Genomic DNA, 25,744 nt, shown 5'->3' with positions numbered 1-25,744 from the left:
TTAGGAAACTTACCAACCTAAACAATATAGCATTAAATTATTTCATTTATTAGTTCTCACTCTAATTTTATTTTACATTTTTATTTGAAGGGATTATATAACCAAGTTCTAATTTATAATCTTAACCACTTTTCTTTCCTATGATCATACCAACAAAAATGATCCCAAACATAGATCTTCAATAAATACTATTTGAAAGCTTTATTATATTCAAATGATTTTAACTCATGTCTTAAAAATATTTCTGTCACAGAAAAAAAATTAATTTATTTAAGCTTTTGATTAAATTATATTTTGCCACTTAAGTGTATATATATTGTAATTTTTCTGAACATTTTTGTGTTACTTTCTAACACATTCTACTAGTAACCTTCAAAAGCACTTTATTTTATTCCCTTTTTCCTATCAAAGAATATCACTATCCTACTATGTGACTTTTCTTATTTTATAACACAGTTATGGATCTGTACCATATTTCACTTGTTATATAAAAATATTGTGCTTACGTAGAATTGAAGATCTATTAAAATTTGTTTAATTAAGACACAAGATCTGGCCTAGTGAATGTTATGTATAAGACATAAAGCAAAACAAAATAAAAACATCACATAGTGACAAGTATTTATCTCTTAGTCTCCATAAAAAGAATTATCAACATAAAAATAAAATCTTCAGCTCTCACATTTTTAATAGTTGTACTAAACTTAAAATCTTGAAATCTTATCGGGTATTATAGCAAGGATTTTTGAGGATTCTGAGGAGTTCACCACAGTTAATTTTGGAGGTTAACGAAAACGACTCTATGATAATAATCAGTATGCTTTCTTTTGAAGGTTTGAAATTATAACTGTTTCTGTGAGCTTTGCTTTTAGCTTGATTAGCTATTTAGCTGTTATTATATGGAAATCTATATTATCTAATACACTTGCCTAGGGCTTTTATGTTTCTCTCTGAACAATCTATTTTTTGGGGGATTTTCCCTTTTTCCAGAATATTGCTTCTTTTGGAATTATACTATTTTTGAGTATACTATGTTATGTTTCATAGAAGTACATAAATAGAGGAAGTAAATCTACAAGAAGAAGGATGTACTCCTCGTGGTAGAATTTATATGAAGCCGAGTATTGGAGGGGCAAAGACAGGTAGCATTATTATCTTTCTAGTATACTCTAAATTGTACACAAATGACTAAGGTTGGGGTTATTAAATAGGGCAGTAGTTGGCATAAACATTGAATGAGGTAGTGAGTGACCTTAAGCATTTCACAAAGCAAGATACCCAGTGACAATATCCAGGCTGATTATAACCAACAGTGTACAGAAATACGAAAGTGTGTGGATGCTGAACTGAATTATCTTTGTATCAGACATAGTCTTGGCTTGGTTGACATTGTTTCCACAAAGTAGTGACATTAATTTTATAAGGTCAATGAAATAGGCAATAGGCATTAAAAAAACATGGTATTCATTATATTTTGAAGAAAAGTTTTGGTATGAGATGAAATACTTTATAATAATTAACAAAGTTTATCAATGTAACAGAGTCAGAAACAAAATATTTTGAAAATAAAGTAATATATCATCCTTTTGGATAAAGTTTATTAACATTTAATTTTTACAATGTACAAATAAATAGATTAATACCATCACTTTTACTACCAGCTTAAAATGAGAGTTGAATATTCAAGAGAAAGAGGGAATAATTGATAGTACAAATAACAGCAAGGTGGGGTGGATTGAATCCCAAACTAGTTGGAGGAATGACCCCTCTATAAAGAGCTTCACTTGCTCCAATTTTATAAGAAGGAAAGAAGAAAGAAATAGTTTGAATATGAAAAGAACTAGAATTTTGGAATTAGATTCAGATTAATGTAATTAAATATAAAGTAAATTACACTGAACAATGTAGAGCTTAAGTGTTTTTCACTTTTTTTTGCTAATCTTAATTTTCAAAATTTCTGCAATACATACTTGTAAATTTTAAAACAGAAAATCTCATATTGTAAAAATCCCCCACTCCTCAGATAACCTTAGATTTTTCTAATGTGTAATGAGATTTTCAAACTCATTTTTGAAATTGCTAGCTTAAAGACATTTAGAGAATAATTAGACTTTTAAAGATATTAAACCAGCATTACTGTGGTTATTTTGTTAATAGTTCTTTTCTTCACGTTTAGTGTTTTGATTTTTTTACTACAGAAATGGTTTGCAGATGCTTTAATTGTTAGATCATCCCTCGTGCCTGGATAATTTCTATTTGTACAGTGATAATTTTGAAAAATATGCATCTGCTACTTAGTGGTAAACTTCTGCATCTGTCAGGAAATTGTCTAGACCTTTTTAAATAAACCAAAAAATAGTAACAACAAAAGTTGTTACAGACAAATTTACTCTTGTTGTAATGCTGTCAAGATTTGTTCCTCCTTTGCTTTTTTTTTAAGATCCTCTTCTATGACCCAAGCACTATTATTTGTCCTTCCATATTTCTATATTTGTTCATATCCTGTCTATTTGATTGTAAATGAAATTATAGATTCACTATCTTGGGCCAACATAGGTAAAATTTTGTGTATTTTGAAAAACCTCATATCTTCTCTTACTGACAGCTTTGATATTATAGAGGGTTTTTGCAAAATAAGTATCATTTTTAAAAAGATGACAGCACTTAAATATTGACCAGCATAATCATGAGAAGGTCAACACTAGTTTTTCAAACAGTACCATTATATATCATTTGCCTTATGACTCGGTGCTTTCAAATTAAAAATGTGCTCAGCCATTTGTTTTGAAATGTTGTGTCAGAATAAATAACTTATTAAAGTGGAAAGTTTTATTTGGCTGGGTAGGGCAGACATCTCTTCTGTGGTGACAGATGAATTTCAGTGGATACAGCTTGTCTTCATTGTCATTTCAACTGAATACTTTCCTAAGAATGCATACACACACACAAACATACACACATGCACACACATACACACATATTTAATGAGACTTAGTGTAAGCTTTTCTTAAGTTTGACTCAAATATTAAAACAGTTAATACAATGAAAGCACAGTGCATCTGTTTAAGATATTCATTTCCTGATTAGTGACCCTGGATTTTACTGGAAAGGCTGCTTATTTCATTGACTTCTGTCCTCTCTCTGTTGTTTTGCACTTTTATATTTTTGGTCTAGATATGTTGAAGTGTAGCTGTGAGCATGGATGGAGATGCTTGCAAATGCCCAATATAGATGCTTTTCTTCATTAGTGGGGAATAAATTAATGGCTTATACAATACAAATGAGTAATTAGAAATATTTACCATCTTGGCAGTTTGGATTCTTCTTAAATAAATTTAAATCCTCATTTAAAAATATCCCATTCCCTCTCCTTCTGCAGCATAAACAGATCCTTTAAAGTGTAGAACAGACCTAGAAAATCTAAATCAGAAGACAATCATTGGCTATGTGACCAAAATATCATATATGATGCATTTAGATGGCATCTTATAAGCTAACCTAAGATAAAATATTAAGGTAGAAAATGGTCCTCTTATCTAGGTGAGGAGGCTCCTTTCCTCCTATCTTCTTTATCTTTACACTATTTCTCTCTCTTAATGCTTCAGCTTCACTTAAGTCCCTAAATAATTGTAGCAATTATTCTACTGAGGTATGGGCAAGCAATGAACAAAGAGATGAAAATATTTGATTATTTTTTATCTTTATTTATTTATTTTTTGAGACAGAGTCTCATTCTGTCACCCAGGCTGGAGTGCAGTGACGTGATCTCAGCTCACTGCAAGCTCAGCATCCCAGGTTCACGCCATTCTCCTGCCTCAGCCTCCTGAGTAGCTGGAAGTATAGGAGCCCACCTCCACACTTGGCTAATTTTTTGTATTTTTAGTAGAGACGGGGTCTTACCATTTTAGCCAGGATGGTCTCTATCTCCTGATCCCATGATCCGCCCTCCTCGGCCTCCCAAAGGGAAATATTTAATTCTTAATGGATAAATTAATAAGAGCTTCATGAGTAACCAAAAATTAAAATAAAATCTTAATAATGATTAAGCTAAATGAGGCAAATGAGAATTCATGGCAGAGTAGACATTGTAGAAAGACAAAAGGTATGAGCAAAAGTAAATTACAGGTAATGGTATTTGGAACATAAGGTGCATGTTAGGGGGATATGGAATGTGAGAATATAAACTTTATAAATGGACAAAAACAAATTTCCCCCAACAGAACTTAAATATAATTATGAGAATGAAATTTTAAAGTTGAGACAAATGGAGGAATACAGAGATACTCAAAATGACTTTAAAAGACAAGAACCCCCAGACTATGAGGACTTCATTTTAATCTAATTGAGGGAAATAACTGAGTGCTTCATATGTGATAGACCCTGTGTAGTTTATAAATAATATTTCTTTACTTTATCACAACAGATGAGAAAGCTGAAGTTTAGTGCAGAGTTAGTATATGAAAGGAGATACCTGTGATTCTGTAGCTTAAACTGTTCACCACTACTCTAAACTACTTTTCCCAGTGTATTAAGGGGAGAAAAACATGTTGAGATGGCTAATTTTTAGGGGGAATAAGTATAGAAGCTTCAGAGACCATTACTGGTAATCTTTCACATAGTAGCAAAACAGTTACATGTTTATTATTATCAATTTCCTGTCTCCAAGCAAAGTGAATTAATTTGCTATAATCAAAAGAAACAGGCTCAAACACCTATCACTTAAACAAGATGTCATTTATTACTTTTAGCAAGAAAAGCCTGGTTAGAACTAGAGTATCATAATCATCTGTGACAAATATAGTAACCATGATAGATCATTAATTTATTATGTTAGTGAGAAAATAGTAATTCCATTAATCCTATGGGCCAGGCCCTATACTGGGCCTTCTTCTTCCATCCCTTAAAGTTTTTACCATCGTTAGTTTATAGCTACTACTTTTCTAATACTTGTTGCCATCATATCATCTCCATGAAAGCTAGGATTTCTGTGACAGCTTATTAACTAAACTCTTTGCTTTTTTATCTTTGGCCCCTTAAATTGTATCCTTCACTCAGAAACCAATGAATTCATTTTAAAGCATGGTGTTCACTTGTCTTAAACTCCTGTAAGGACTGCCCAATTCTCTTAGAATGATGGTCAAAATCATTACATTGGCCTACAAAGTAACAAGTCTAACCGCAACCCATAATTGCTTCCTTGACTTAATTTCACATACCCCTCTCGTTATTTTCTATGCTCCAATCACATTAGTAATTTTCTTGCTCTTTTTTGAACACAGCAAACGCAGCAGGTAATGGGAAATAGTGGGTGCCACACATTATAAAAATTTAATTAGCCTTGAGATAGCATCCTGACAAAGAATATATTTCCAGTTATAGGGTAAGGACATATCTGAATGCATTAGGCAGTCTTATATGTTAGCAACCAATAAATCTGCAAATGATAGCATTTACTCACTCTTAAAAATCTATACATAAACTTACAATACTTTTTAAATGTTTGACATGTTGGAAAACAAAATAGATAAGTGGCTTGAGGTGTTTTTAGTGGAAGTGGGGAGATAAATAAACAGTGCATTAGATGGTTTATAGGAAACAACATGGAAAAAGATAATGGAATAGGTGTAGCTGTTGTACACAGAGCAGTAAGGGAGGGCTTTATGGATAAAATGTCATGTGAGGAGAAAACAGAACAATTGAGAATGGGAGATACAGGACTTCTGAAGAAATGGTTTTCCAGATTGATATAACCGCAAGTGTAAAGACCCTGAGGGAGGCACATGCTTAACATCTTCAAGCCAGAACAAGGAAGTCGATAAATCTGAAGAACAGACATGGAAAGGGAAAGCATAGGAAATTAATTCTGCAAATTAGTAGAGGCCACGTCGGTAATTTTAAGAGCAATCTCTTTATTATGAGTGAAACAGGCAATCCCTTTATTCTGAGTGAAACAGGGATGGAAAATTTGAAACTACAAAAGTGATATAATTTGAACCAACTTTTAAAAAGTTTGCTCTGGATACTATTTATGAATAGATTGCAGGGAGTCAAGAACAGAAAGAGGAAAAACTAACAACATAGCAAGAAGGACTATTGCAATCATATGAATGAGAATTTGTAGCTCAGATTCCTATTGACACTGTAGGAGTGAAAAATGTTAGATTTTGGATTTTTAATGTGTTGCCAACAGGATTTTCCTGATGGAGTGGTTGTGAAATGCAAGAAGAAAAGGTGAGTTAAGAATAACTTTAAGGTCTTTGGCCTTAGCAACTAGAAGAATGGAGTTTTTCTTTATTGAGGTGAGAAAGAAGGAAAAGGCAGATAATTGACCATTATATAAATGTTTAAAGTTGCTCAAGCTCTAAGAGTAGTCTAAATAAAACTTGGAGTCATGATGTGGTCTAAGAAGACTGTAAAGATAATCTCTTTTTGGTTATATGGATTAACTTCTAGAGATGCTGATCAGGTGTCACATTGAGTGAGAGACAACATGTAGGACTTTTTATGCCATGTTAAGGGACTATTTAGCCATAAAAAGTATGGAACCCTGTCATTTGCAACAACATGGGTGGAACTGGAGATTATTAAGTGAGTTAAGTCAGGCGCAGAAAGACAAATAACACATGTTCTCACTTATCTGAGGGATCTAAAAATCAAAACAATTAAACTTATGGATATAGAGAGCATATCCATATACACATATACATATGGGTGCTAGGAGGGAGAGGGGTATGGTTAATGGGTAAAAAAAGAAATAGAAAGAATGAAAAAGACCTACTGTTTGATAGCATGACAGGATAGCTATAGTCAATAATAACTTAATCATATAGTTCAAAATAACCAAAATAATGTAATCGTATTTTTTGTAACATGGTGAGACCCTGTCTCTATTAAAACTACAAAAAATTAGCCCGGCATGTTAGTGGGCACCTGTAGTCCCAGCTACTCGGGAGTCTGAGGCAGGAGAATGGTGTGAACACAGGAGGTGGAACTTGCAGTGATCCGAGATCGCGCCACTGCGCTCCAGCCTGGGTGACAGAGAGAGACTCCGTCTCAAAAAAAAAAAAAAAAAAAAAATTAAATGTTTTCATCTCTTTGTCTATTGCTTGCCCATACCTCAGTAGAATAATTGCTACAATGATTTAGGGGCTTAAGTTAAGCTGGAGCATTAAGAGAGAGAAATAGTGTAAAGATAAAGAAGGTAGGAGGAAAGGAGCCTTCTGACCTAGATAAGAGGACCATTTTCTACCTTAATATTTTATCTTAGGTTAGCTTATAAGATGCCATCTAAATGCACCTACTGTGTACCCACAAAAAATTAAATATTTTGTAGAAAAAACTCCATATGAAAAACAATCAGTACAATTTTGCATCTCTAAATACACTGAATGTGTATATATAGACACAAATGCATGTCTAAATGCATACATATGCAAAGACACATTACAAACATACATATGTAAATACATGCCAGAAAAACACTGTAATATGCTATGAACACAAGTACTGTACTGGAATTCAAGTCAGAATAGTGACATTTTGATTCACATTTACCACCTACTCAGCATGGTAAACTTGGTCAATTATTTGACCTTCATTTGTACATCTGTTAACAAAACGATTAAATCTGATGACAGCTTTACGTTTCTACAAGTCATACTTTCACATTTTGGTTTCCAGAATATTTTTTGTCACTATAGTACATATTTGACCTATTGTATATTGCCAGTATAAGTGAAGCCTAATTATTACCTTGCATCTTTCTTATCATATTTTTTCTCTTTTATTTAACTTTAGCCTTGGATCAACTGTGCAGTTCTCTTGTGATGAAGATTATGTCCTACAGGGTGCAAAGAGCATCACCTGTCAACGGATAGCTGAAGTTTTTGCTGCTTGGAGTGATCACAGGCCTGTGTGTAAAGGTAACGTTTTATAATAATGCCCTCTGAACACATTTTAATAGTTTCACCTTTATTTCATGGGGTATAAGTTGCAATTAAGTCTTTGAATTGTAATATAATCTTTAAGGAAAGATTGTGCTGATATATTTGTTGATATTTATAGAAAACCTGCAAAATGTGAATCACTCTGTTAGTTTCCCAAGGAATTTCCAATCTAATAATCATACAACATAGACTGAAGCATAAAGTGTGTAATACAACACTCTGGAAATATTGTTGGCATTTTTGAAAAATCACAATTACCCTTTCTGTAGAAGCATTGATACAGATATTTTAAAGCCGTAATTTCTCCTCCACTTGCATAGTTTGCCATTTGAATTGCTTATGTGTCCGTGTCTACAGTACTTGGTAGCAGTCAAGGTGGAGCACAGGTTCTACAGTTAGTTAATTTAATCTAGAACAAACCATTTAGTTCTCTGGGTTTATATATCACATTACCAATAATTCCAAATAAGATATAAATATATATCTTATATTATCTGCATGTGTGTATATATATGTAAGATATACATATATGTAAGATACACACATATATATCTTGTCTTGAATTACTAGAGATATATAATGTGTGTGTGTGTATGTGTGTACATGTATATATATGTATATAAATACCAGTATGCATATATGTGTGTGTGTGTATAAATGTGTGTGTGTGTATATATATATTAGGCAAAATATTGACTGGACAAAACTCACTGAGGACAATTTCAAATATAGAGGAAAATATTATGAAAGGCAAGTGTCATTTTGTACACCTACTTAGAAAATAAAGCAGGGCACTAACACAACCAACTGGGATACCTTTTTATTTTTAACATGGGAGTTCAAATGTATTAAAATCATCTGACTTTGTAGTTGAGTTTTAATAAGTAATTCACAGTGAAAACCACCTGATTAGAAGTCAGTTTGACTACTCATAGTGTAAATATCATCATCTTTAGATACTAAAAAAACTAACAAAGATATGCCAATATCATTAGACATAAGCATCAAGGTTTGCAAGAAACATATGATTGAGGTCAGTCTGATTTCAAATAGTTCCTGCCGGTAGAATTAAAATCTACACCTCAAATTTAAGTGTCTGTCACTGACTTCTGACAGAGTATAGAAAGAACTATTATCTCATTGAGATGAATCTTTAAAAATATGAATATATTATAATTAAATGATATCTATATTATTATACTCCTTTTTCACCTTCTGACTGTTTCTTTGCCATCTATTCTGCTTGCCTACCTTTTTCTCTTCTTTAACTGCTTGTGACCACTTGTAGAAACAAACATACAAATTATTTAATTAATTAAACTGTTAATTGTCAATTTAACTGCTAATCATGAAAACTAATCTTTCCCCCCTCTTTTATCCTAGCTCCCACTCGCATCACCTTTCCTCAGATGAAATATTTCCACATAAATTAAATAAGGCTCCTTCTTTCTAAACTTTGTAAAACTGTATTTGAAAATGAACACCTCATCATGTCATACTGGCATTTCTGATTGCTTGTTTGTTATCATTTTTAATAATCATGTTTCTGCATTTTTCAGTGTCTCTGTACTTGACTTCTCTCTAGCTGTTCTTCTCTTTAAATAATATAGTTGCCAAATATATAAAGAAACTTGACCAGTTTACACCCAAGAAATATTGTCTATAAAATTCAAGTGTTCCTATGATACGAGAAAGGCACACTTTTTTATAGCTTAGAAAGAAGCATACAGTATCTCATATTTTCTTATAAAGTGAATAATGAATAATACATTGTGTAAGGGTTACTTTCATGAATGTCATGGCAATAAATAGAACAGTAAAATGTATAAGACTGATTTCTTGTGTCCTTCACTCAAGATGAAATTATAGCCATAAAGAGCAATATAGTGAACATCATGGCTTCAAAATGATATGTTCCAAATATCCTACTTCAGTGTCACATAAATTAGATATGTGCATTTTTGTTAGCAAAAACGGATGAAAACAGATGACAGATTCAAGAAAAGGAGATTAATGTTAATGTAGGAATGAAATCTCACACCAGAAGTTATAGCCAGATCATGGAATTTAAGATCTACATAAAGTAAGATTGAGACTACAAAGAATCTTTTTTCATTCAAGACTCTCATTTTGATTAAAAAGATGAATCATACTTATGATTGTAAATTGTTCAAAAGCAAAAGTAAGGTGTTATATTACATTGTTATTTTTTATAAACCCCATGGCATAAAGAGCATCTCTGTACTGACTTGAATTTCAAGAACTATTTGTAGAATGTTAATATATGATTGGACTTTTTAGATTGCAAGATATATTATGATGTTATATATAACATATATTCATATTTATTCAACAATTATTATATAGGAAGTATAAAAAGCACTTGTTCAATATTCATGTGTTGATATTATTTCATTTAAATTTACATTTTTTCCTGCAGATATTAGACATAGCTGCATTTGCTCATTGCATGCGAGGCACATATGTGTGTGGTTTACAAAGTCCATTTTGTTGCTAGAAATTACTGGCTGTGGTAGTGGAAACAGTAATGGAGGGAACATGCTGAAATAGTAATTGAAGTTTTAAAATGACTACTGTGAGTCTGAACAAAGAGTAGTTCTCATGTCTCATGGGTTCTTGGACAGAATAAATATGCTTTTTTCCAGACAACAGCATAAATTGCCGTATCAGTGCACCGCACCTTTGAGAGATTTTTAATGTAGTTTCTGTCTGTGTATTGCATGGTTGAGCGATCAAGAAATGGTGATTTTTAAAGGGATTAAAAGTTCACACAGACAGCAAATTATGAATTAAAAGAGCAGTCTATAAATTAATATTAATTTTTTTTACACAAACAGAGACGATTCTTACTCCATAGATGGGTTATGTATACAAAGTATTTGCCATTATAAAGTGGTGAAAACAATTATTCCTTTGTTGGAAATGCAGTCGATATCTAAAATCTGGAGCTTTTGCAAATAAGTAGCCTTATGTGTTGAAGATGTATAGAATGTTCGTTTTAGATCTTCCTGATACATAAAGAAACAGTATGTGGTTGGGCATGGATCATTTTGATAATGTGGAAACATTTGAAATAGTTAATAATAATAGACTGAAGACAAAAAAGGCAAATTTTAATCTGTTTATTGGGATGGTACCACGTAATCAGTCTGTTAAGTTACAAGGACAAAAAAACACACATGGGATTAATGAAATGGGTGATTAAGGGAGGATGAGAAGACAATGAGATGGGAAAATACTAAAAACAACCATAAAAATCTTGACATCACCTTTTAATTTCTTTATTCAAAAATCATCAAATTGTTATTATTCATTAATTGTTGTACTGATCAATGTATTTTTATTCATTCAAGAAACACTTATGAACACGAGTAGGTATTCTAGATTATATACCGTATGTGATATAGAGTATACAATAATTTTTATTATTTTGTATTGATTTATAAGGCATAAACACAAAACTAGAAAATATATAATAGACCTTTGTTTACAAGTTAGTGCAATCCTCTGCAAAATTCAGATGAGGAAGATTGTATCCATGTTTGGAAATGGCCATTGAAATGGAGAAAATAATATGTGGACAGAACTTGGAAATTACTGTGGATATAGGCAGAGGAAGATGGATGTGAAAGTCATTTCAAATGTCGAGAATATATCATAGGCAAAATCACAGTGTGAACTGACACATCTGGGGAATCAGTTGGTCAGTTATATGAAAGGATGTAGAGTGAGATAAAATTTGAGAGGTTATGTTATGTATCTCATGGTTTGAAATATGTCTAGAAGCACTCCTAAACCTCCGTTCCCATTGTCACTATTCTACAATTCCAGTACTACAACTATCACTTTTCTTTTCATGTAGAGTACAATTTATCGTACATTTTACTGACAGACGAATCCCATCAAAGTCTCGCTTTATGAATGGCGTCCATGTGCTGATGGTGGGTGTGGTGTTGCTGCAGCAGTTGCTGATTATTAACTCTTTGATTTCCAAAATCACCCATAATTTGCCTTTATGCAACTTTGTTTTTTTTTAGCTCGTACCAAAAGTTTATCCCAATGTATCAATAATAAACAGAATTACCCCCTTGATATTCATATATGTCTAGCCTGTTCCTGAATGACCAAGCCAACCTCTCAAGGTCTTGTTCAGTTTTCACCTCCTCTAAAATTTCTTTCCTATTTCAATTTTCCCTTATCTCCTCATCTTTAAAATTACTTATAATTACTAACATCTTTACCACACAATATAGCATTTAATTTTATTTTGTTTGGCAATGCTCCCTAATCATTTCATGGGCAGTAGACTTGCTTTTTCAACAAAAACCACCTCGAAAAGAACAAAATAATCAATGCCTCTAAAGTGTTTGAATGTTGAATGGATCTGTTTCAGCTGTTGCCAAAGAGGACAGTCATCAATGTGGTTTACCCATCCATTACTGTTGATAGAATAAAACAATCTAAATGAGGTTCAATTCCTTTCTTTATAAACAATGGAAAAAATGGGTGTACAGGTTATATGATAGAAAACTACTGGTCAAACCTAAGAGCTGCGACCCTCACTAACTCATATTTATTAAAAGCCCAGGTTCTTAACTTTTTCAAAATTATTTTACATATGTTACCAGTTCCCTCTTACATATTATTCCTCTTCTCAGTGTTTAGCTTAGTGACCCATTGCACCCATATTTTTGTACATACAGTAGCTGCTAAATAACATTTTAAGAAGTATTGTAGGAATATTTAATTAATTGTAACAAACAGTTTGAGAAGGTAGTAATAAGATCATCACTAGAGAAAGTTGCTCTAGTAGAAGGCTTCTTGTTATGCAAAAGTAATTAGAAAATTTTGCCCAAGAGCAAATCAGAACCTGCTGAAGTTTATCAGCCAGAAATGCATATAGCAGGTGGTTTTCTGTGGTTGTTGTTGACGCCTTCTTAGTTTTGTGGAATAATCTTACAGATGAAATGATGCATAATAAGGATGATATTAGCAATTAATAGAGTGACATATGGTGAAGGAGACAGGCAGATGGTGTAGATATGGAAGTTTATCACACATTCATACTTTTTAGTGTTTTTTTTTTCTAAAAGCCATAGTTTGAGGCTTTATTAAACAATTTTGATTAGAAAATAAGCCTTACTAAGCTCTAACAATTAACAGGTTTTAATGATATCATTTATATGTCATTTAATGAAGATTAATAGTGATGCATTTATAGCAACTTAGTAGAAAATAGATCACTTAAAATTCAAAACTATCTGAAAAATTAGAAATTTTGCATTTCAAAGATGCCCTTCCAACAGTTGTTTAGAAATACATTCTACACATTTTGCCTAGCTCTCAGATTATTATAAAAATATGCATATAATGAACAAATTCTTGATTCAGTTTTGGTACATAGCAGGAAAATCTCCGCAGATGTCAAAAAGAGCTTTCACTTTCCAACTCAGCATTTTCTAGGAATACGACCTTGTTCATTTGCTTAATCTCTTCTGAACTTCAATTTACTTATTTGTAAGTTGATGAAGGATTATTTGTAAGTTGACGAGGGATTATATGGACTCCTTTCAGCTGTAAATTCTAAATATTCTGAAGTATATTTAGTACTTCTCTATTGAAACATGTTAAGGATATTTTTTGTTCAATATTCTTCTTTACCTTTGAATGCCAAGAATTTGTCTCAGTCCCTGAAACACACAAGCAATAATAATTTTAAAAATGTTTAATAAACCCTTGCTAACAAAATGTTGTTTTATTGTACTATGTTTTGGATATTCATTTTTTTTTAAAAAAAGACAGGTTTCAAATTTGTTCAGTGCCAAGACGATGGCTATTGATCATAAAATTGCTTCAAAGTAATTTAGATTCTGCATATCTTTTATGCTTTATTTACCATTAAAATCTACCTTTGTATAAAGGTAAAAGATTATTTGTCTTCATGCATTTTTATTATGAAATACACCCTTGTAATAGTTGAGTTTAAACAATGTATATTTAGAAAACTGATTATAATGTTGATTATAATGTCATTCTTGACACTGCTATACACTAAGTTATTTTTGAGAGTTTTCAAATGGGAAATAAGCATTTTAATTCTTAAAATAAATTAGTAAGAATTCTAAATTTTGGAAGAGAAAAATAAAAAAGAAAACAACTCCTTAACTTTTTGCTAATATAATTTTAAAAGCCGAAAACTTTGAAATTTAATGGGAATAAAATGTGCTACATCATGCCCAAACAACAAATAACCAAGGGGGAAAAAAAAACAAAAAACTGCAATAACTATATTGACAATGAATGCTTTCACTAAACTAAAAAAACAAGGACTGAAAAAAATCTAAAATATAATGTCTTAGTGCAAGGATGAACAAATGTAAAGCTAATAAAATCAGCACAGGGATTGCAATTTTGGAGGAGAAGCTACCTATATAAAAGGAATTTTTGAAAAATTTTTAAAATAAAATAACATTTTGTGTTCATAGTAAACTTATGAAGTTTCTCAAAATTCCCCTGTGATGCAGAAAAACTTATTTCCTGTATTTTCTGAAAAGATGCACTACTAGAAAAAAGCATCTTGAAGATCTGTGATGACTTAATAGCCTTTCCACTAATTCTGATCACATAAAAAGTTGGAAAACTTAAATATACTAGAGTTAGGATTCCCTTATTTAGCTTCTCCACAGTAAAATCTAACTTTGTTTCAAAATAATAGCTCAGCTAGCTCTGGGAAGGAGGGTTTATAGATAACAGTGATCACACTGTAAACTTTAGAATGTCTGATGCTATGTATATGCACTCAAAATGTATAATTGTACTATGAAAAGTGAAAGAAACAATAGAAAATGGAAAAATGATGAAGCCTAGAGACCAAAGAGCAGACAAAAGTCATAGGTAGAATATACACAGACATTATTGGTGAGAAAGAGATAAATTTTTACCCTTTAAGTTGAATTTATTTGAAATTTTTAAAGTCACTGGTTTTATGCTTGATATGAACTGTCAGAAATTATGACATTTTGGCAGATCTTTCCTTGTATTAAGACATGAAGTATAGTCTTCTGCTTAGTTTGTCTTATAGTAATTTTTGTGGAGCTAGTTAAATAGTGTAAACATCCCAAACAAATAGCAATGCCTGGCACATGGCAGATACTCACTAATACTTGAATGAATAAGTGTTTTGTTTACCACAATGCCAAACACAATGTAAGAAGCACAGAACAGAACTGAACAAATTATGCCCTTAAGAAGTTTATGATCTCTTTGAAAACACAGTACATTCAAAATAAAACAACCAGAGAACATCCCTAAAGCAACAGAGGCATGGTTGCACAGTCAATACTTGTCATAAAGATAATTCAAAACAAAGGAAAGACAGAAGACAGAAATGATAGTATTACCCTTTGGGAAATACATTTCACTGGACATGAAAATACCACTTAGTCATTTTATCTCCGAGTTTATTATTATTTATATTATTCTCTTATTTTGGAAATCATTCATTTGTTTATTTAATAACATTGATATTTTGTGGTAATTATTAGGTAAGTGGAGGGAAAAGATGAATTTTTCTCCTCAAAGAGATCAATGGGCTACTCCAGTGGGGAAAACAGCAATGGGAAAGTATGCATTACTGTATATCACAATAAGAGTTACTGCAGAAAAATGAATACGGTGCATTCAGTACAAAGAAGATTAAGGAAGCACTCTGTCTAGGAGAGTACACAAATTTTTTTAGAAAAGGATAAGCAGGGATTCAAAAAGGACAGACAAAAAGACAGACATAGAGACTGAAAAATGTAAAACATTACAGATAGAGAGAACTACAAGTAAAGACTTAGGATGATGAAAGAAACTGTAGAAGGAGAGAGAGAAAGAAGGGAAGAGAGAGAGGGAAAAAAAGGAGAGAGAGAGAGAGGGGTGAGTGAAATGTGGAGGAGCATAAACTTATTGAGGATGGGAAAAATCTCTACCTGCAATGAATTTACTCTCAAGGGTGGGGGCCAAGAGTTTTAAAAGTTAATATATAATTACAATACTTTATTGTATATTATTTGCTAAGAGCTATATAAAAAATGCTCCTCTAAGCCTCCCAGCACATACCTGTTGCTTTCTGTGGACTCTAAGGAACCAGGCTCACAGAGCAGGAGGTTTGCAGTGGGCAAGTGGGAATTACCACTTGAGCTCCACCTCCTGTCAGATGAGCAGCGGCATTAGATTCTCATAGGAGCATGAACCCTATTGTGAACTGTGCATGTGAGGGATCTAGGCTGCATACTCCTATGAGAATCTAATGATAAATATAATGTGCTTGAATCATCCTGGAACCATACCACTCCTCCCCCAAGTCCATGGAAGAACTGTCTTCCACCAAATCAGTCCGTGGCACCTAAAATGTTGGGGACCACTGCTCTAGGATAATAAGGATTGCTAAGGAAGGTGTCCACAGGAGAAAGTACCTGAGTTGAACCCTGAAGATTCAGTAAACAGGGCTAATGATGAGAACAGTGGTGGATGTGCAGATTACACCAGATTGAGGGAGCCCCTTAGGCAAAGGCTTAAAATATCAGGGACCATTATGTTTTAGAAAATGGAGTATGAACTTTTTTTTTTCCATATACCTGTTGGCCTTTTGTATGTCTTCCTTTGAGAAATGTCTACTCAATCATTTGTCCATTCTTAATTGAGTTGTTTTCTTGCTATTAAATTGTCCTAATTCCTCCTATATTTTGGACATAAGGCCCTTCAGGTATATGATTTACAAATAATTTCTCCCACTTCATATGTTGTCTCTTCACCCTGTTCATTGCTTCCTTTGCCGTACAGGAGCTCTTTAGTTTAATGCAATGCCATTTGTCTATTTTTGCTTTTGTTGCCTATGCTTTTGGGGTCATATACAGGGAATCGCTGCCACACTAATGTCAAGAAGCCTTTTCCCTATGTTTTTTTTCTAATAGTTTTACACTTTCAGGTCTTTATTTAACTATTTAATCCATTTGAAATTCATTCTTGTATAAGATATGAAATAAAGGTCCAATTTTCTTCTTCTACATGTGGATATGCAGTTTTCCCAGTACCATTAATTGACATGGTATCACCTCATATCTGTTAGGTTGCCTATTATCAAAAATATAAGAGATAAGTATCGGTGAGGATGTGGAGAAAAGAGAATCTGTATATACTGTTAGTAAGAATGTAAATTAGTACAGCCATTATGAAAAATAGCATGCAGATTCCTGAAAAAATTAAAAATAGAACTACCATATGATCCAGCAATCCCCCTACTAGATATTTATCCAAAAAAAAAGAAAGCAGTATGTCCAAGACATATCTAGATTCCCATATTCATTGCTGCATTATTCATAGTAGCCAAGATATGTAATCAACCTAAGTGTCCATCAATGGATGACCGAATGAAGAATCATCCATTGTTTTATATATAATGGACATATGTTATGAGATATATATATATATGAAACTCCTTGATTTTAAAAAAATCAAATAATTGAAATAAGCCACTAAAGCAAATATTGCATATTAGATTATCAGATAATAACATACGACAGGAAAGGGAGGTATAAAAGCAATGAATATGTTGAAATGTTGATACTTTTGACAAACGTGAAAAAAATTCTTGCTTCATAAAGGCATGTTTGATTATTTAATTTTCTTCTCATAATGTTATACCTAATAGATATATCTTGTATTTATTTTATATATAATGGATATATGTTATATAACATATATAATATATAACACAATTACATTATATATAACAATTAACTAAATATATTATAATACATACATAATATAATATATAATTATATACATAAGATATAATAGATACATAACATTTAATTAACTATATATTACATATTACATATATACATTACACATAAATACACACACGCACACATATATATATATCACATTGGAATATTATTCAGCCCTAAAAAAGAAGGAAATGTTATATGTGACAACATAGATGAACCTGGAGGACAATTCGCTAAGTGAAATAAGCCAAGCACACAAAGACAAATATTGTATGATCTCACTTGCATGTGGGATCTGAAAAAGTTGAGCCTGATGACTATAGCTAGTAATAATGTACTGCATGCTTGACAATTACTAAGAGAGTAGATTTTAAATGTTTTCACCACACAAAAGTATGTGAGTTGATGGGTATATTCATTAGCCAGATTTGATTTTTCACAAGTAGACAAATATCAAAATATCATATATACATTTTTTATTTGTCAATTATATCTGAATAAGGCTGGAGACATTTTAAAGTAAATGAATGAAATGAAATAAAATATAAAAGAAAGAAAATGGAATATGGTTTGAGAGAGACAAGACTACAAATTGTATCCAGTTTGAAGACTAGTTCAGTAATTTAGGTAAAAAGTAATATGACTTTAAGTGAATGATATGAAAATATAGAGAAGGGTTGGAACAGAAGTGAATTGAGGTAACAACAATATGAGGGATAGGAGGATGAAGTTGAGCCTGTGAAAGACTAAAATAGGAGCAGCAAGAAGCAAAGATTGATAACTAGAGAGAATGGTGTCATGATACCACAGCAAGGAGATATTTTATAAATCAGATGTAATCAACATTTTGAAATGCTGCAAAATGGTCAGGAAAATAAGAATTCATTCAGTTCAACCACCAAGAGGCCACCAATGACCTGGGTAAAATCATTTGCACTGAAATAAGTGATGTATAAGCCACATGGCTAATAATTGATGAATAATGAGATGAAGAAACAGGCTTTACATGAAAAGTGGAAGCTTGCCTCTGAAACAAAGGCAAGAGCTAGGTTTGTAGACAGAAAAGGACATGCAATGTGGAAAGATTGTTTTTAAGATGTGAGAGGCTTAAGTAATGAAGACAAAGATACAGTACTTGAGAGAGGTTGAAAATACAGGTGAGATATGAGCCAATTATAACATTACAGTCCTAGGAGATTAAGAATCTGAGATTCAGAATAGAAAGGATGGCATTGCCCTTGGATAAAAATTGACACATACTCTCCCTTGAGGTGAAAGACCTGAGGAAGGAACTGATGAAGCTATGATGTTTTTGTAGGGGGAAATGGAAGAAGGCATCATTCTCAAATGGCAGAACCTTCTACCCCTATTTTTTTCTGTAAAGTAGGTACAGTTATCTGAGGAAGGAGGAAACCCAGCAGTTCTGTGATGAAATTGGATGAAATTGAACTTTTTATGAATAGGGAGGTGGGGGAGGTCACAAAGCAGCCACTGAGAAACAGGATCTTTTCCTGAGGGTTTCATTTAGCTCAGTGATCCCCATCCCTGGCTGCACATTAAAATCAACCGGAGAGCTTTTAAAAGAAAAATCCTTGCTTAACTCCCATCCTAGGTTAATTAAATCAAAGTCTCTAGAGGATAATTCAGTTAATATATTTCTCTCTGTGATAAATTGATCAATTTAATTGCACTGAAGATTCAGAAAGCAACTTAAAATGACACTCTGTTTTCTTAGGGAGTCTCTCCCTTATTCATGAAACGTAATGTACTCACTGGCAGGCTGATTGGGACATTTAATTACACATATCATATCCCTGTTCTACAGAGTGGCAAAGTGGAAGTATGATGCATTGAGGTCACCGAGCTAAAGCAACAGCTCATCATTTCCTCTTCTAACCAGACTTATCCAGATACCGAAAGTAATATAAATTTGCATGTTAAATTTCAAAGATGAACTCATACCAGCTGGAAATGGCACCGATTTACTTTTGAGATAAGTGTTTCTTGGGAAGAAATGAAATGAGGTCAGAACTAAATGAGCTGCACTTCATTTGCACTCCCGCTGTCCCTTTTAGCCATCTTTAGCTTATTTATTCCAAGGAAATAAGACACGACAAATGTGGTTTTGTGGCATCAAAATAATTTTGAGAAGAAAATTAAATAACCAAATATGCCTTTATGAGGCATGAATTTTTTTTCAAGTTTGTCAAAAGTATCAACATTTCAACATATTCATTGCTTTTATACATCCCTTTCCTGTTGTATGTTATTATCTATTGATAATCTAACTTATGCAATATTTGCTTTAGTTGCTTATTTCAATTATTTGATTTTTTTTAAAAAGTATGTGTTTAAAATTTTACACTTCTGTTACATTGTTAAGGCCAATATTTATGACGGATTTTTTTAAATGTTATTTTACTAAAACTTTTTTTTTTTAGTTTTTGGGCAAGGAAAAAGGAGACATCTTGGATGATTTCTTGTGTTTTTCATCTAAAAAAATGATGCTCTGAACCAATTTGGAGTTAATAAAAGTTTATGTTTATGTGCTTGACTTTGGGTAAACTTTTATTTCAATGTTTGATAAATACTCATATTTAGTAGGATTTACAAGTATATATTTATTCTGAAAATAAACACTTTGGATGTTCTAATATTGTTACTTTAAATAACCATTAATATGTCTCACATCTCCTAGATATTTCTACTAAATTCTAAGGGAAAAAAAACAAAAAACAAAACCTTTAGATATTTAAAAAAAAGCAAAAATGGCTTTCCATTAAGACGATAGAAATGACTTCTAAAAATCTTCTCATTTACATTTGTTTGTTTTTACTTTGTTGTCTTCTAGTTAAAGTTTATTTCTAAATTATGAAAAGAGGACACAGGTTATTTTTCCTGCCTATTTAAGAGTGTTTTAAAAAGAACAATGAAACATTATAGAGACCATGTTGAGAAAAACTTTTGTGAAGTCTTCATTAAACGACTCCAATTTTCTTCATTTTCATGACCATAAAAATATTTATTAATTATACATGGTAGCATTTATTCTGGGCTATGAATACCAAGGGCCACATTTGACTTTTCAAAAAATGTACCCTTTTTATTATTTCATATCACAGGAAGTAATAACAATACTGGCTATTGTGAACCTATTTTTTCCTCATTAAGGCAAAATTGCCTGATGAAGTTAAAACCTGGGAGGAATGTGATCAGCTTATTTTAGAATTATAATAACTAAGGAAGAAAATAGTGAACATTGCCAGAGAGTGTATTTAGAATTTTAAGAGAGCAGTTTCAAACAAATTATAGAACAGATATTGAATTGCAGCTAAAAAGTTATAAAGATATAGGCCACTCTTACTTTCAAGTGTTAAAGACTAGAGTCATAAAGAACTTATGTAAAGAAAACATTTAAGGAAACTGAAGTTGTAATATAGAGACTTAACTGAGGGTCTATGATTTTAAAGACATGTATGTATACATATATGACCCAGATTGAATATTAAATACAGGATATACCCTTCTAAGAACATTGCCAGGCTGTATAAAGCCTAGAAGATTTAGAAATATGAAATATGTTTAGCTAGTATTTCCTAAAGTTTTATTTGAATATTAATGCTGAATAAATTTGGTAGAAAAGGTATTCAGTGGTAGTCAGACAAATAGATGATTTGCTGTATTACTTTACCTACAGAACTGGGCAGAATCTCTAATATTATCATGTTTTTTGTTTATCATGAAAAGTAGAAATGTGGTATGTAACACAGCTCCCAGAAAAAATCTCATCTAGCTGAAAATTTTGAATGATGCTGGTGTGGGCTGTGTTATTTCAATAATCATCTAACTATTCTCATCTCCAGTTCATTTCTTCTCACATTTGATTTACATATCACTACTATCATAGAATATGCTTACTAAAACATTACTTTTCTGTTCCCCAGATAATTCATTGCTGTATCATTCAAGCCAAAAATTGTTAACCTGGCATTTTGGAGCCTCTAAAAATCGACTCTGAACTTCTTTTATAACTTTATTTCTTCTTAGTTGCAATCATAAACACTGTTCTAAATAGGTAGATATGACCATACCTAATATTTCCTCCCAACATGTCCCTTTAGTGAAAAGAAGCTCAGACTTAACAGGACCTGAGTTCAGTCTCCTTTATTGTGTTTATTTATAATATATATTACACAGCTCCCAGAAAAATCTCAGCTTTTATATGTACTGGAAGTGGGATTCAACCCAAAATGTGTGTGATTTCCTGGTCTATGTTATTTTCACTATACCATGCTGAATTAAAAAGCACAAAACACTGAAGAGTGCAGCATGTGCAAACTATGAATATGATGGATTTCAGTTCAACTTTTCAAAAGTTCATGTGAAGTTTATGGCTCTTATAAAATTACTTGGAAATACGACTGTCAGTCCCAGCATACATAAGATGTTTGGCCTCCTTAGATAGTGACTGTTCTTTTCTGTGCCACCTAAACCCTGACTCAGCAGTACTTACAGATTTTGTCTAACGAATTTTCCTGAATTAACTTTTCCCTTTTCTGATTTGTCTCCCCTGAGTCGTTCCTTTGAAATGTTCTTTCTTCTTTCCTTTTTAAAACCAATTGTTTCTCCCCAAATTTAAAAATAACTCTTTGGTAGGCAAGTATTCACAGTTTCATCTTTTATTTTCTTTATGGTCAAATATTGTGATAAACTTTGACATACGTCATCATAATTCAGCAATGTGCCCTAGACGGTTTGAGGTTACAATTCATTCACATATTAACTAGCTTTGAAAAAGGCAATTTTACATCTGACTGTTCAAACCGTATGGTTTTAATATGGAAGATTAAAGACAAACAAAAAGATTGCTCAGTGAAAGAAAAATTTGAATGTAGGGGATGAGGAGCAGAGGAAAACTTTTTAAAGTTAGTGGAATATTGAGAAATATGGAAAGATGCTGAAACCTTGGGAGATGACAGCTAGTGAGGAATCCTTAGGTGAGGTGAAAAAAAGATTTATGAGTAGAGGAAGATCTAATATTTAATCTTAAACTGTGTGGCTGCCGTGTAAATTTCCTACCTTATTGCACTGGCCCAAATCTTAAGTGGTGCTTATTCCTAGTAGTTGACAGTGGCTAGAAAAAAGCAGGTAAGAAATACAAAGGGCAGTTGTCTCCTTTTCCAATTATTAGAGAGGTTTTATTTGTTTGGTTGGTTGCTTGCTTGCTTTTTTGAAGAAGTTGAAGGTTCTCAGCTTTCACAGAGGTTTAATTTCATGAAAACATGAAAAGTTGTACGGGTTGATTTTTGGGCAAAGTTTTTGATGCACTGCCTAATAGGGATTCTAGTGATGTAAGCAGTGGTCATTCTGATGTAAACAGTAGTCATTCTGTTTCGGCCTTGTGAACTCCGTGAATACTTCATAGGATTGTTAGGGGATTGTCACACTTTCACAGATGCTAGCAGAAGTCCAAAGACTCATAGGTCAGAGACGAAGGATAGTTTACTACTCACAGCAAAAGCAGTAGCCAGAATATCAGCATTGGTGCCACTTTACTGAGCCCCAGTTCCCAAAGAGGTACATGAATAGGATCAGGTGTCAGTTTCTCATACACAGTAAGTTGCATTATAGGAAAGAAACCTCAGCCATAAAGAGTTCAAATCTTTTAAGATTTGAAGTGGTAAGCATTGCCCATATCTTTGCTCTGGAGGGAGATACTATCTCCATCTTCCAAAACTGTAAAATAAATTTGTGTTTTGCTTTGGAAAGAACAACTGTCCCTGAATTCCAGTGCTGTCTGACATATGAACAACCTTAAAAAGACATTCCAGAACAAAAGCAGTCAATGTCTTTGTTTGAAAGATGTGCACAACCACAAGAGACACATGGAGGGTTGCCTCCTAAAAATATGCACCCCTTATGTCCATAATATATTAACTTTTGGTATATATGTATATTTCCACATAGCATGTGTTTAATAAAAATCAATTTGTCTAATAAATTGATTTGTGACCAATTAAACAAAATGAACATAAGGCCGACTATGTTAAGAACTATGATAGAGGTAATTGAACTAAAATGTTATTCACACTGTAGCCTTTCCCAAAACGTCATAAGCTAAGGGCACTATCTACCATATTCCTTATTTTGTTATTTCTCATCAGTCTAAACTTTCTGATGCATTTTCTTACGAGAATTCCCCTTAGTCACATACTTTGATTAATCTGAATGCCAGAAGCTGGAACCAAATCCATTCCATTTTTATCACACAACATTTAATTAAGATCATTATCAACAGGAATCCTAACTGCAGAATGAGGCCAATCTCCAGGCACCCAGACTCAACTTGCAGAACAAATTACATCAACATCAGTGTCTACTATAGAGAGGCAGGTGGCTTTTTCCTTTAGTTTTTATATTGATCTTTGCACTTGTCCCAAATCTTTAATCTAGATACTTTAGGATACATTAACAATTGCCTTGGCTCACAAGATGAAAATCTAGGGAAATTCTATCATCTGTAACAACCCTGGCCAGTAAGTTGAGGCTGACCTTAAGGTCAGAACTGAGGTGGCATCAGTGCCTTCCAGAACTGAGGTGGCATCATTGATGACTTCAGCTAATAAATCAGAGACTAATTTTATAACACCTTTTCTAATCCAATGACTCTTATTTTCACAGGATAACCACCTTCAGGGTTCTCATAAATAATGAATCAGCTTCCCTCCCAGTAGCTCTCCTAAGTAAGCATAGTAGCCTCATATTGGCAAGATCTCTATAGTCATCTAAAAGCTTTATGACCTGTAGGTATTGTTATCTTAAACCTTTTTTCAAATGTATTTATTTATTTTAAATTGACAGACAAAATTGAATGTATCTGTCATGTACAAGATGATGTTTTAAAGTAAGTATACACTGTGGAATAGTTAAATCTAGCTATTTAGAAAATGTATTATCTAACATTATTTTGTGGTAAGAACATTTAACATTCACTGTCTTAGTATTTTCCAAGAATACCATGTATCACCATTAACTATAGTCACCACGCTGTACAGTAGATCTTGAATGTCTCTTATTAATACATCTAAGGTGAATGTCACCATATTTTGGGAAGACAGCCTAGTTGATATCTATTTTACACATAAGGGCAGTTCCCAGGTAAACATCATGTCCTGGTGGGGGGGGAAACGTTATTTAAATTTTATGGACCCCTATTCTTAAGGATCTACATCAGCCAGGATACTGAAGTTGACAGTGCCTTCAAAGTGCCTCCTAAATGGCTAGAAAACTGTGGGTTTCCCAATTCAGTTTGAATGATTGAATCTGGTCTTTGGTTTGGAAGCGACTCCTATTTGTACATCCTATTTGTACATCCAACCAGGAAGTTGGCATTTGTTTACCTTATGGAATGACAGAGTGACAGCTTTAGGAATAGAGGTAGAGAAAATATCTAGAGGTGTGAACAAGTGTTTTACTTTGAAAGTGTAGAAGTTTGAGGAATTTCCTACTGTTTCCCATAAGCTTATTGGTAAGAATAAGGACAATTGTGTTCAAATCAGCCAGAGACATCCAGCAGGTGATGAGAGACCTATCAATAAGTTAAATTTACGGTGTTTGCAAAAGTTTAGGAATCCCACACTGGAGTTTTTTCCCTCTTGAAAAAAAAAAAAAAAAAGGCTCCAGGGGTAATTCTGGAAAACAAAAATTATTAACTTTTCTCCCTTCCCCACACTTCTTGAGGTCTTAAGGTAACCTCCTCTCCCCCTGTGCCAGGGTTGCTGCTCCCCCTTCACCACCATGAAATTAGTGTGTCCCATTCTAATAGTAATAACTCCAGCTTGTCTCCAGTCATCTTACACTCTCGTCGGGACATTTTATTCAAATGTTTTAGGGAACAAGGGACTTTTTGTAAAACTTACAATGACTTATTGTGTCCTTTAGCCCATGTTGGCTGCTATAAAGGGGTTCTGGAATCTGAACCATATGATAATTATCTTTAGAATC

The 25,744-nt window shown here is 32.8% G+C and overlaps 1 protein-coding gene across 2 annotated transcripts in view; it reads left to right on the top strand.

Moving 5' to 3' along the window:
• Positions 1-25,744, top strand: part of CSMD3 (CUB and Sushi multiple domains 3) — a 1,254,780-nt gene that overhangs the window by 529,996 nt on the left and 699,040 nt on the right. For both annotated transcript variants that reach the window (XM_011934353.1, XM_011934352.1), the window contains one exon: positions 7,798-7,922. In XM_011934353.1, coding sequence (XP_011789743.1) covers positions 7,798-7,922 — 125 coding nt within the window. The remainder of the gene's footprint in view (positions 1-7,797; positions 7,923-25,744) is intronic.

Source organism: Colobus angolensis, unplaced genomic scaffold (assembly GCF_000951035.1).
Source record: "Colobus angolensis palliatus isolate OR3802 unplaced genomic scaffold, Cang.pa_1.0 Scaffold134, whole genome shotgun sequence".
In the NCBI taxonomy this organism is placed as follows: domain Eukaryota; kingdom Metazoa; phylum Chordata; class Mammalia; order Primates; family Cercopithecidae; genus Colobus; species Colobus angolensis.
The sequence above is the reverse complement of the archived record's forward strand: the minus strand, read 5'-3'. Positions and strand labels throughout refer to the sequence as shown.